The sequence below is a fragment of the Camelus dromedarius genome, chromosome 9, assembly GCF_036321535.1.
Source record: "Camelus dromedarius isolate mCamDro1 chromosome 9, mCamDro1.pat, whole genome shotgun sequence".
Lineage (NCBI taxonomy): Eukaryota > Metazoa > Chordata > Mammalia > Artiodactyla > Camelidae > Camelus > Camelus dromedarius.
Window position 1 is genome coordinate 73,286,153 of NC_087444.1, and position 13,690 is coordinate 73,299,842.

Below are 13,690 nucleotides of genomic sequence, written 5' to 3' on the forward strand. Positions count from 1 at the left end.
ATGGTTAGGACTAGACCTGCTTGTAAGCATCTTGCTATCACATGAGGATGACAGAGCTAAGAGATAAAGAAAATCTGCACACATGTTTGACCTGATTGAGTCCCTAGAGTCTGCCCTACTGGAGGGCTTCCTAAGAGAAAAGATATTTTCATGCTTGAGGCGATCTGAGTTGGGATTTCTGTTATCACAACTGGTGAGGGGGACTGAGTTCTGTCGGTAACAGATGTCCGGGAGGAATTCGCTCAGCACTGTTCAAACTTTAATGTCAACACGCATCATCCTTGTTAGAGTAAAGCTGGATCCGGAGGTCTGCGGTGCTTTTCTGATGATGCGGTTTCTGCTGGATTGGGGAGCGCACTTTGAGTAGCAAAAAAAGGAGCTCAATGTAAAAGGTCATCCAGCCATTCATGTCACCGAGACATCAATGTCTTTGAGGGCAGATGAATCCAGGGTCTCAAATAATGTCAGGTTTTGCCCTTGTCTTCTGTCCTTTGTGTCATAGTTTTCTTCAAAAGAAGGCTATCTCCTGTGGCTGAGAATGAGTGCTTCATGAAGCCCTAATCTCATCCCCTCACATCTTGATCCCCAAGGACCTTCCTACCAGCATCCAAGTATCAAATCTCAAGGAAGAAGCTGATTGGACTTACGAAGTGTATCAGTCTTAATTATGGTTATGTTGATGCTGTGTAACACCCATGACACTTCAGAGGTATTTAACAATAAGCACTTATGGTTTATGTGTCTTTTATGGTTTGTTGTTTATCAGGCGCTCCAACTTGAGCAGACCTTAGGAAACTGATGACACAGAGATCTTGTTACAACACAGGTAGGGGGAGCCCAATCCTCTGAGTTTCTAATTCAAGAGGTCTGAGGTCGGGCTTGAGAATTTGCATGTGTAATCAGTTCCAAATCATGCTGCTGCTTCTGGTTCAGAGACCACACTTGGAGAATCACTGCCCTAATCAGTCAGCCTGGACATCTGCTCTTTCCTTTAGCAGGTCGACAGGGCAGACAAAATGTACAGAATCAGAGTGAGGAGGGAAGATGAATCCTGGGCAGGCAAACCCAACAATAGTCCAGTGCAGACCAATGTCCCAGACCTCTCCGCTTGACTCTTTTATCATTAGATTCTGGGATGTGGGTTAAAGAAAGTCTGAGGGAGGGAAAGAGGTCATACCATAATATAAATTGGAGAAGGCTGAGTCGGTGAGGGGGGGTGGGGAGAAAAGGAGAGATGTGGATAGTGACATCAGCATGGCCTTATAGGTACAGGAGGAGGTAAGTCTTTATTTTGAGAGCAGTGGAAAACAGTTGCAAACTTTTTAAAGCAGGGGCATGGCTTGATTGGCTGTACAAAATTAAAATTACCCCTGGCAGCTTTATTGTGACAAATGGATCAAATGTGAGTCCAGCCAAGGAAGAGATTTATGATCAGCAAAACAAGGCAGAGCAGTATTTTCTTCACTGAACCAGATCTTTTTTTATTTAATTGAAATATAGTTGATTTACACTGTTGTGTTAGTTTCAGGTGTACAGCATAGTGATTCAGTTTTATATATATATGTATATAAATATATATACTATATATATGTGTGTATATATGTATATAAATATATATACTATATATATGTGTATATATATATGTATATAAATATATATATTCTTCATTATAGGCTATTACAAGCTATTGGGTATAGTTTCCTGTGTTATGCAGTAGGACCCTATTCTTTATCTAGTTTATATATACAAGTGTGTATATGCAAATCCCAAACTCCTAATTTATCCCACAGGACCAGATCTTGAAGGATGTGTTTCACAGGAAAAAAAAAAAAGAGGGAAGCACGTTCTTGGCAGAGGAAACAGCATGTGTAACAGTTTGCCCTTTGGGAAGGCAAGGGAAAATCGAAAGGTCAGGGACCCTTGAATCTCTACATGCCCTACGTGCCCAGCACAATCCCTTCAGGTCTCTGCTCAAATGTCAACTCCTCGGAAAAGCCATCCCTGAACAGTCTGTTTAAAGAGTCATCTCATTCCCTTTCTCTGCATCCTTCTTCACCACACTTACCACTGCCTGAAATTATGCCGCAGGTCTCCACAGTTTAGCACTGTAGTTATACCTTACAGATGGTCTTGGTTCGCATCGCAATTCCACTACTTGCTATATGCCCTTTTGTTGCTTAATCTCTGTGGACGTTCCGGGATAATAATGGCACCTATCTCACAGGGCTTTGTGAGTGTACCAAGGTTCTCACATTATCTGCATTTCCATTTCTCCCAAAGCACCTGAATTACCTTGGAACAGACTGTTTTCGCTAGTGATCTGTGTCTGTCAGTGTTATTAATAGGCAAGCTCCCCTCACCAAAGCATAAGCTCCCACTGTCTTCAATGCCTAGAATTGTCCGGTACAACGTAAGCGCTGAGCAAGAAAGATGAAAGAAGAAAAATGGCAGATTGGTTAGAAGATCTAGAGGTTCATCGTGCCTCCTCGTTGCTATGGTGACAGTCGCCCAACGACTCCCAGCTTCAGTAACCTGGTTTCTATCCCGCTCACCCATTGGCCACCTGTGTTTCCGCGGTAGCAGTCCGAAAACTACAACTCCCAGCAGGCTGAGCGCCTCCAGCCGGGTTGCTAAGAGCGGGCGCCTGCACAGTAGAATCTGCTGCCATCTGAGTGTATGCCGGCTTATAGGGCGCTTAGCCTGATGGGGTCAAAAGAATGGGGAGGACCCTTTGCTCGCTGAGCACTGGGTTCGAAGGGTCTGGGTCCGAAGGGTCTGGGTCCCAGAATCTCCATCTTGGCGTGAAGGTGGTGGAGGGGACCGCTCCGGTTTCCATGGTGATGGCCCGGCCAGTGCAAGGGGTTGCTGCAGGAGGGGTGGAGAGACATGTAAAGATGGGCGTTGCCATGGTAACCCTGGAGCGCAAGCGAGCTGGGTAAGACGAAGGGTTTTAAGGGATGTCGTGGGAGGAATTAGAGTTAACAGCCGAGGAAGTGAGGTGCTCATGGTGGAACGGAGAGTGTGTTGGAGGAATCAGTGTGAGATAGGGGGAGCTGGATTATACTAAGGCTGGGTGTTTTGAAGGCGTGGGAGAATTCGTATGTAACAAGAGGTTAGGGGGAGGTCACTGGAGAAATCGGTGTTCTAATATTGGGATGCTTTGGGGGAAGTGGAAATGCAGAAGGGAGAATTAGGACGTTTAATCTATCAGTCATTCAGAAATTACCTGTAGGTCCTATTATGTGCCAGGCACCGCTAGATTTTGGGAATACAGTGGGAAGCAGTACAGGTGTGACTATAGAGGATTTGGGATTTTATGGAGGAATCAGAGTGATCTAGAAAGAGAAGGGTTTTGTCGCTTATGGGAGAAACAAGCAATCGGGAAGAACCAGAGCTATAAGGAGAAGTTGGAGGGAATTGGGATATTATGTGAATTAATTCTGGCACTATTAGAAGACCAACTAAGTACCAGGCTTTGGGAAGCCCTGGGGATTCCTCAAGGAGCAAAGATAGCCTACCGATAGGCTCGCCAGACTTAGAGGAAAACCAATGCCCAGTTAAATTCAAATTTCACAATGCAGAGTATTTCGGTTATTCGTTGTTTCTCTGAAATTCAAATTTAATTAGGCATCCTGCATTTTTATCTGATAACCTAATTTGGGAGAACTGGGGTGTTTGGGAAGAATGGATTATTATAGGGGGCTTGGGACATTATAGAGTAATCGGGTTGTAGGAAGAGAGGTGGGGGTAGTTAGTAAAAGTAGTCTGTGTTGAAGCCAGCCCTAAGAGGAGTGCTTACTGTACGCCTGGGGCTGTGCTAAGTGCTTTATTTTGGGAGGGAGGTAATTAGGTTATGCTGAGGGCTTTTAGGAGGGGTAGGAGGAGGTAACTAGGTTATTTATTTATTTATTTATTTATTTATTTATTTATTTATTTTAATGGAGGTACTGGGACTGAACCCAGGACCTCGAGCACGCTAAACATGCGCTCTACCACTGAACTCGACCCTCCCCCATTTAAGTGCTTTTGTTTTGAAAAGCTTTTTATTATCGGAATTTTCAGCCCTACACAGTTGGCCCTCACTATCTCTTTTCACATTCAAGCATTCAACCGACCATGGAAAATATTCCAAAAAGAAATTCCAGTAAGTTCCAAAAAGCTGAACCTGAATTTGCTACCCTGGTAACTGTTTGCATACTATTTGCATCACATATACAGCTATTTACATATCATTTACATTGTATTAGGTATCATAAGTCATCTAGAGATGATTTAAAGTATAAAGATGTGTGTAGGTTATATGTAATACACACCATTTTCTATAATGGACTTCAGAATCAGTGGATACCTTCGGGGGTCCAGGAGCCAATCCTCCAAGGATATGGAGGGGCAAGGGTACAATAGTTGAACAGATGATATAATGAAACTGCTTGCACCATCTCTGCTTTAAATGAGCACCATGTTGAAGCATCTCAACAATCCAATGAGGTAGCATTACTATTGTTGCCCTGTTTTACAGATGAGGAAACAGGCGCTGAGACGTTAAGTAATTTTACCAATATCACACATTGGAAGTGGCAGAGCCAGGATTGGGAGTCAGGCAGTCTGGACCTGGAGTCATCCCTGTAACACATAGAACTGGGCTGTCTGAGCATGTGCAGCTTACTGTGAGGGGCGGGTGGAGGCATGTAGGGGGCGCTAGGATGTCTGGGGAGGGTCGGGGAGTTATAGGAAGAGTTTGGTGTTTTGAGAGCGAATGAGAAGTTGTATAACTATGTTGTTCAATAGAGTAGCAGGTAGCCACATGCGGCTAGTAAATTAATTAAAATGAAAGACCATGAAAAATCCAGTTCCTCAGTCACACTCACCGCATTTCAGATACTCAATGTACTGGACAGTGAAGATCTACAAAATTTCCATCATTGGAGAAAGTTCTGTCTGCCAGCGCTGATATGTAGGGTAAACTGGGATGCTACAGCGAATGCGGAGTTTCCCGGTTCCTAATTGTCGGGAATATCTCTTATCACTTATCACTCGCCCTCCTGTGTCACCTGCAGTGGACTCCACTCCATTCCCCAAACAAGACCAGCTTGACTCAATTTTTGCCCCTGCGGTTCCCTCTGCCTGGGCTGCCCATCGGACTCTTTTCCCTTCAGGCTGAAATGTCACCTCCCAAGAGAGGATCCCCTGGACAGCCCTACTGAAAGAAGCCACCACCCCTTCCCCTCTACCAGCACCTATCCCATCCCCCTGTATTATTTCTTTCAGAAATTTTTATCAGTGTCTAAAATGATCTTTTTCACCATTTATCTGGTCAATGTCCATTCTTCCCACTAGGGGGTGGCCTTGAGCTGCTTACCATGAACAATTCCAGTGCCCAAAATTGTACCTGGCACGGAGGGGACACTCCATAAATTACACGGATTAAATGAATGGAGGCTATTCAGAATTTGAGAGCAGTGATATTACAGGGGAGATTGGGGGTGTTAGAGAAAGAGAGTCATAGGGGAGTTGGGGGACATAGGAGAGGAACTGGTACCAGGAATTCAGATGATAAAAGAGGAATTAGGGCACAAGGCGGTAAGAGGGACATTAGAAAACAAATGACAGGGAAGTATATTCAGTAACTTGTGATGATCTATAATGAAAAAATATAAATAGGAATATATATGTACAACTGAATCACTATGCTGTATGCCAGAAATTAACACCCCATTGTAATTCGACTATAATTCAATAAAAAAGAAAAGTTTGAGGATTCACTGCAGTGAAACATGGGATGTGTTTCGAAGACTGCCTGTCATCATCAAAATTATGACTGAAGTTCGAGTAGGAGTTGGGATACACAGGGTCCTGCTTCTGCCCTACCCTAGCCCCCAACTTGGCCTCACTGCACCTGGGAAGAACCTTAGGGCTCCAAAGAACTGATTTGAAATCCACTCTGCTGAAGCAGGCCAGCTCAGAATGTCTGGCAACACGGGGCCTGTGTTCTTTGTAGCAAAAATTGGCAGGAGATGGGTAGCGGGAAGTCTCTTCTGTGTGGATGGTACAGAACTCTCTTCATAGCTCCCCATCTGGTCTTCTTCAGTCATCAAAGTCCTAGGCCTGCCCCCGTGCTGATATTTAATTAGCCCTGAACGACATTGTGCTGGTGGTTTACCTATAGCATCACCCCCCAAACCCCAGGAGACAGGCACTGTGCCCGTTTTCCAGCTGGGGAAAATAAATCAGAGAGATTCAGTAACTTGCCTAAGGACACACAGCAGAGGAGGGTAGTTTGCCCCCTCAGCTTCCAACCCTGCACTTACAATGGCTCTCATTTTAGCAGAAAGAGTGTGGGGATGGAATCAGACGCAGCTGACCCCCAATACGACTGTCACGCCCTTGTTGAGGCTCCTCTGTGAGCCTCAGTTTCTTCATGAGGAAAACGAGGATAATAGTAACTCTCCAAGGCGGTTTTGAGAACTGAAAATACTGTGCTTACACTGTCTAGCGCATGCTAAGGGCCTCGGTCTTTGGTTATTATTATATATCAGTCCTCCTTATTTCTTTTCGGGAGACTGAAGCTGTGGGTTGACGTCTGAGGGGGTTTGAGTGATGCTGCAGAAGGAGGGAAAACTCTCTTTGTCAACTGCCTGATAAAAAGCAGCCTCTGGACCAGAAATTCATTACGCATGCGCACCCGGGGTTGGGGCGTGAGGGGCGAAAGGGCTGCTGCCCCGAGTCCTTCAGTGGATGGAGACTCCTGTGAACCTGCAGTACACCTGGACTGCAAGGTGAGGCGCGGGAAGTCTGGGAAGACACGGATCGAATTTGAAAGGCACCGGGGGAGCCAGACGCCCAGCCAGTCTCTAGTTGAAGGGACTCATGTCTGCCCTCCCGCCTCGGGTAATGGTCTCGTCCGATTCCCGTTCCCGTCTCCCACTCCGGGACATACCAAGTTTGCAGCAGAGGGATGGAGAGAGTGGGCCTGGGTGCGGAAGGGATCATCGGGGGGCGAGATCATTGCGACGGAGGCCAGAAGAAAAGGGCGGAAAGGGGGAAAGGGGGCCCAAGCCGTTGGAAGAGAAGCGGAGTGGCCTTCAGGGGGCTCTTGTTTGAAGGGGGCGGGGCCTGGGAGACCTTTGTCAGGGAAAGAAGGCGGGGCCTCTAAATGGGTGAGATCATTGGGTGGGAGGTTGGGGTGGGCCAGTTCACTGCGTGTCCCTCTGAGCGGGATGAATTTGGTTGGGAGAGACCATTGTACGGGGAGATTTGGGCAGTACTGGGGTGACTTCTGCGCATATGAATGGAGAGGGCCCGGGTGAGTGTTGGCCCGAGTTACAGGTTTGAATTGTGCCTTGAAGCAGGAGTAGAGGGTCTGAGATGTGGGCGAACCACAGGTGCAAACAGGTGGAAGAGTTAAGGATCTACTTGCAGAAGGATGGGCTGCCTGTTGGAATGTAAGGTCCACAGGCTGGAGAGTGTGCAGGGGGCATATCAAAGGCTGAGGGGCCTGACCCTGTCCTATGGTGCTGGGGAGCCATGGGAGAGTTGTGAGCAGGAGAGGGGCAAGATCAGCTATGGGTGTAGAAAGACCTTTCTGGGACCATCTGTGGGACGGTTTGGAGTGGGGAGGCAGGAGGTGAGAGGCCAGAAAGGAGGCTGGGGTGATGATCCTGGAGGAGAGGCAGAGACCTGAGCTGAGTCAGGGGCTGTGGGGACAGTGGGGAGGATACAAGACCAAAGCAAATTCTGGAAGGATGGGGTCTGGGGACTGACTGATGGGGGAGTAGGGAATGAGAAGGAGGAGGAGGAGGAAGAGGAGGAGGGAGGGATGAGAACCTCCCTGGGTGGACAATGAGGCCGCCCACACATGAGGACCCTGGGAGGAGCAGTGTGTTTGGAAGAAGACTCTAAGGTGAGCACAGATGTCGTGAGTGTAAGGGACCTGCGGGTCATTCAAGGAGTGAAGTCCCAGTGCTATCAGCTGTGGTTGGTCCTTAGTACCACGAGGGTGATTGGGCCAGCTAGGGAGAGAGAAGTGATGTGAACTCAAAGATTCAGTTCAAGAGGTCATATTGTGAAGGGTCTTGAACGCCTGGTCAGGGAGCTCATTTTTCTACTGGGGCACTGGGGAGCCAGGGGAGGAATGTGAGCAGGGAGGAGGCAGGAACAGCTCTGGTGCATGGAAAGACTCCTCTAGGGCCACATGGGGGATGGACTGAAGAGGGGAGACTGGAAGCAGGGAGGCCAGGGAGGAGGCTGGGCAAGGACAGGCAGGAGCTGGATTCAGGGCTGTGGGGATGGAGAAACCAGTGTATAGTTGGTGGTTGAGGCCATGGGAATACCTTTCATCTCCCCGAGGACGGTCTTGGAGAGAGATGGCCTCCCTGAGTCCCCTGGGCCGAAGAAACCTGGGAGGAGACCTCTCTCCTGACACCAGCAGCATGGAGAAATCCCTCCCTGATGCCTGTGACGTCCCTTTTCTCTTCCTCAGCCCCCTTTGCCTCCTCACCCCACCTCACGGACACTTCGGCACCCAGAGCCCAAGGGCTGGGTCAGGGACAGACCCCACCCAATGAAGGCGGGAGATGGAGAAGTGGGTCCCGGAGACCCCTCAGACTGTCTGGGGTTTGGTCCATCTCAACTGAGGATACACCCCAAGGAGACCGAGATCCCAGAAGAAGAGGTGAGCGCCTGGATCCCCACCCATCCCAGGAGCTGGGTCTCAGGAGGAATAGGGATTCAGGCAGCTGTAGGTTTGATTCCCAGCTCTCCTGCTTCCTAGCTTCGTGATTTGTCACACGGACACGTTCCTCTGAGCCTCAGTTTCTCCTTCTGTGAAAATGGCATCTTTCTGGTTGTGGGGATTCCAGGAGATGGTGTCAGATCCTGAGCAGTTGCAGAACAAACATATTTGTTGTTTTGGTACCCAGAACAGGAGGCAGTGGTAGATGTATGGAGTGCTGGTTCTCTCAGGAAGACCATCAGTGCTAAATGATTTTGGAATCATTCCTGTGCCTCTCTGGAGCCTTGAGTCCCCATCTATCAAATGAGAGTTCATCATTATAGGGGTAGGATCTTGTGAGTTCAAATCCCACCCCTGCCTCTTACTAGCTGTAAGATGTGATCCAGGTGTTTCTTAATTTCTGAGCCTCAGTTTTCTGTCAGAAGGGAATAATGAAAGTCCCCACCTCCTAGAGTGAGTTCAGGGAGTTAATACACATGAATGGCTCCGATGAGTGCCTGCATCCCCTAAGTAGCCAATAAATATTAGCTGATGACGAATCAGCTGTCACCGAATCCGCAGGTGAGTCTGGATTTGTGAGGGCTGCTTTCAAGCCAGACTTGCCAGATTCAAACCTGGACTCTTCCACTTCCAAGCTCTGTGACCTCAGGCAAGTGACTCACCTCTGAGCATCTATCTCTCTGCAGATGACTGGGTTGTTGTGAGCACTCCGTCTGGTACCTAGTATCCAGAAAGTGTTAAATCAAGGCCAAATAAAAGATTCCAATTAGCAGTGTCCCCTCTGTGGTTTCAGTGGCACGTGGCACGTATTTGTTTCCCATGGCCGCTGGAACCAATGACGACAGACTTGATGACTTAACACTACGCACATTTATTTCTTACAGTCTGGCGATCAGAAGTTCAAAATCAATTTCACAGGGCCGGAATCAAGGTGTCAGCAGGGCTGGGTTCCCTGTGAAGCCTCAGGGGAGAAACCACTTCCTTGCCTTTTCTAGGGCTGTATTTCTTATATTCCTGGGCTTCTGGCCCCTTCTGCCATCTTCAAAGATCCTGAATTTAATCACATCTGCAAAGTCCCTATTACCATTAAAGGCAAGATCTACAAGTTCCAGGGATCTAGGACCTGGATATACTTAGAGACCGGTATTCAGCCTGCCATATGACAAGAAACCCAACTCAAAGTTGCTTAAATGACAAAAAGTTATTTATTGCCTCTCCTAACCAAAGAACGGAGGAAGGATGCTTCAGGTGTAGCTAGATCTAGGTGCTTATCAGGAAGCTCTCTCTCTCATCACTTGGTGCCATTTTTTTCCTATGGACATTTCATTGCCAGGCTGACTCTTCCCACAGGGCTCAAAAGATGGATACAGGCAGCTCCAGGCTCACATCCAAAGATAAGTGCTGTGGAGAAAAGTAAAGCCAGGAAGCCAGTAGGAAGAATCAGAGTGGGGGCATGGGTTTCAGTTTTAAACAGAGTGGTCAGGAATGGCCTCAGGGAGAGGTGACTTTTGACCAAAGGCCTGACAGGTGAGGGAGGGACCCTGCAGCTGTCCAGGCGAAGAGGGTTCCAGGCACCAACTCTGTTGAGGAAGCTGAAGGAGACCTTGAGTGCGGCCAGAGTCAAGTGAGCCAGGGGAGAGGGCGAGAGGTGGGGTCAAAGAGGGAACGCAGGCGGGTCGTACAGGGCCTTCCCCGGGTCGCCGTGAGTACTTGGGCTTTTCTCTGAGTGAAAGAGCCAGGGTAGGGCTCTGAGCGAAGGGACGTGAGCTGACTTAGGTGTTAACAGGCGCCGCCTGGCGGCCGTGTGGGGGACAGACCTTGAAGGCTCCAAGGCCGAGCAGGGAACCTAGGGAGAAGACAATAAACAGCAATAGCCCCGGCAAGAGATGGTTTTGGCTTACGGGAGGGTGGGGGCCGTGCAGATGGTGGGAAGTGGTCCAGTTCTGGATGTATTTTCAAGTTAGAGCCAACAGACTTGATGAGGGATTAGATGAAGGTGTGTGAGAATAGGGTTTCCGATCTTTGCCCTGAGCACTTGGAAGGAAAGGAAGGAGCTGCCTTTTGCTGAAACGACGGCGTCCGCAGGAGCAGAGTTAGGGGTGGGGACATCAGAGTTTCCGTATTAACTCATTTAATCTGCATCGCAGCTCCAGGAAGGGAGGTCCCGTTGTCTGCCCATTTCACAGACTAGGCGACCTCAGCCCCAAGCCCACCGTCCGTCACGCCTGGGCCGCGGTGGGATGAGGGGATGACCCGAGGACTGAGCCCCCTCTCCTCCTCTCCCAGGCGCCCGGAGGGGCCGAGCCGGAGGCTGTGACCCTGGTGCAGCTCATCGACGAGCACGGGGAGTACTCGACCGCCTGCCTCGTCCGCAGAGGGGCGGCGGTGGGGCGCTCTGGGAAGGCGGTGCCAGGCTCGCTGCGTGAGGTCCCCGAGGGGCCGGCACGGCCCAGGCCGTTCAGCTGCGCGGCGTGCGGGAAGGCCTTCAAGCGCTCGTGGGAGCTGCTGAGCCACGAGGTGGTGCACACGGCGGCGCGGCCCTTCCGCTGCGGCCTGTGTGCGGCCGCCTTCAAACGCCACTCGGACTGCAAGAGCCACCGGCTGGTGCACAGCGACGAGCGGCCGCACGGCTGCGACGCCTGCGGCAAGCGCTTCAAGAGAGCCAGCAACCTGCAGGTGCGGAGCGGGGGGCGGGGCCTGGGCGGGGCCTATGGGGAAAGGGCGGGGCATTGCGGTGGACCAGAAGTGGGCGAGGCCTGAAGGGAGGGGCGGGGCCTGCGGGAAAGGGGCAGGACGATGAACCGGAGGCGGGCGGGACCTGCAGGAAAGGTGCAGCTTAGGTTGGTGGATGGGGTGCAGCGCCAGGTCTGAAGGGAGGGAGTGAAGCTTTCCGGGACTAAGATGAGCAGGGCCTTGGGCTGGAGGTGAGTGGGGCCGGGTGGGAAAAGCAGAGCCCAGCGCAAGAGGGAGAACAGGGCTGGGCCTGAAGGGAATAGGGGCTGTAGGGTGACCAGGCGGTACAGGTGGGGAGGGGTTAAAAGGATGTGGAGGTGGGCTAGAATGTAGAAGTGGCCCTGAAGATGTTAGGGGAGAGGCCTAGAGAAAGGAGACTTGCTACCGAAGGGGGTGGCAGTTAAGATGGTCATGAGACCATAGGAAATAGGGATGGGTTTTCGAGGAGGGTAAGAAGGAGATCAAGGTCAGAGCTGGAGGAGAAGGTACTGAAAAGGGAGGCTTCCATGGCTGGGGAAAGGGAGGGCATGTGTGCTGAAGAGCATGATGGGAGGAAACGAGAGGCCTGGGTTAGCCTGGAGGGAGCCCCGTCCTCGGAGCCCTAGCCTGGATCCTTCCTGTTACTGGGTGCTGCTCTGAGCCTCTCCTGATGCCCCTCCTTCTGTGGCCAAGGGGACAAGAGACCCTGGAATTCTCTGCCCAAGGAGCCCCAAGGCTGCTTCCAGGGCTTTCTCCAGATCCACCGTCCCGAGGGTGCACTTTGCCCTGCCTGGCGTGTGCTCTCTAGGCTGGGAGGGTGTCAGGGAGCCTGGGGCATGTGGGCTGGGCTGCCCCAGTGTGGGTGCGATATCCCCTGAGGCCTGGGAAGCCCCAGCCAGCTCTCCTGGGTCACCAAGTTCTCATGTGGAACTCTGAGGGTTCCAAAAAATACACATTTCAACCTAGCCTTGCAGGTCATTGTGAAAGTCTATTTGTCAAGGTAGGAAGAAGACATAGTTTATCTAACAGTTTGATTTATAATTTTTAAATGTTTAGGGGGAGGGTAGAATGCAGTGAATAGAGTCTCAGTGGTAGAGCGTGTGCTCAGCATTCACGAGGTCCTGGGTTCAATTCCCAGTACCACCATTTTAAAAAGAAGTCAAAAAAATGTTTAGACAATTGGTATATGTACGTACATGTGGTCTCTCTTCGGGAGACAAGTACCAGGGTGAGTCTACCCGGAGAAGCGGGTCTTGCAAAGGTCATCTGCTTTTCCTCACTCCCTGTCCCCCAGGAGCACCGGCGCATCCACACGGGCGAGCGCCCCTTCTCCTGCCCATCCTGCCCGAAGTGCTTCAAGACCCCCTATGAGCTGCACCGCCACCAGCGGCTGCACGCGACCGCGCCGCCCTTCCCCTGCCCAGGATGCGGCAAGGCCTTTGCAGCTGGGCCTGCCCTGCTTCTGCACCGACGGCAGCACTGCGAGGACCAGCCCCACGCGTGCGCAGTGTGCGGCAAGCGCTTCGCCTATGGCCACAGCCTGCGGGTGCACGAGCGCGCGCACACGGGCGATTGGCCCTTCATCTGCAGGCTGTGTGCCAAGGCCTTCAAGCAGTCCAACGTGTTGGCCTCTCACCGTCGCGTGCATTCGGGCGAGCGGCCCTTGCCCCGCGACACCTGCTGCAAGGCCTTCTCCCGACCCTCGCTGCTCCTGCAGCAGCTCCGCGGGCACAGCCCTGTGCGCCCTCACGCCTGCCGCTTCTGCCCGAAGCTCTTCAAGGACCTGAACTACCGTGCTGTCCACGAGAAGGTGCACACGGGGGACACGCCCTACAAGTGCGACATCTGCAGCAAGGGCTTCGCGCATCCCAGCAACCTCCTGCAGCATCAGAGGGTGCATCGGGATGGGTGAGGGCTGGGTACCAGGCAATGGAGGACCAAGGAGGGCCCAGGATCCCCAGAGCTGGAATGAAGGGTGATCAGGTCCAGTTGAGGCCCTGGTTAGGGCAGTGCCATCCAACAGAACTTTCTGCAATGCTAGAAAGATTCTGCATGGACGCCATCTAATATGTTAACCACCAGGCCCATGTGGTCCTTTGAGTGTCAGAAATATGGCTAGTGCCCCTGTAGAAGTGATCTTTTTTTCTTTTTTGGGGGGTTGCTTTTTATTTTGAAATTGTTTAAGTCTCACAAAAATTGCAAGAATAGCACAGAGCCTTCCCCTCTGCCCTTCCCTCAGCTCCCCCC

The 13,690-nt window shown here is 50.9% G+C and overlaps 1 protein-coding gene across 1 annotated transcript; it reads left to right on the top strand.

Moving 5' to 3' along the window:
• Nucleotides 1-7,174: 7,174 nt before the first annotated feature.
• On the top strand, nt 7,175-13,355 carry LOC116154979 (zinc finger protein 501). Its single transcript, XM_064490019.1, has 4 exons — nt 7,175-7,303; nt 8,480-8,671; nt 11,018-11,407; nt 12,738-13,355. Exons 1-4 carry the CDS (start codon nt 7,289-7,291, stop codon nt 13,353-13,355), a joined length of 1,215 nt encoding a protein of 404 aa, XP_064346089.1. The 5' UTR covers nt 7,175-7,288.
• The last annotated feature ends 335 nt before the right edge of the window (nt 13,356-13,690 follow it).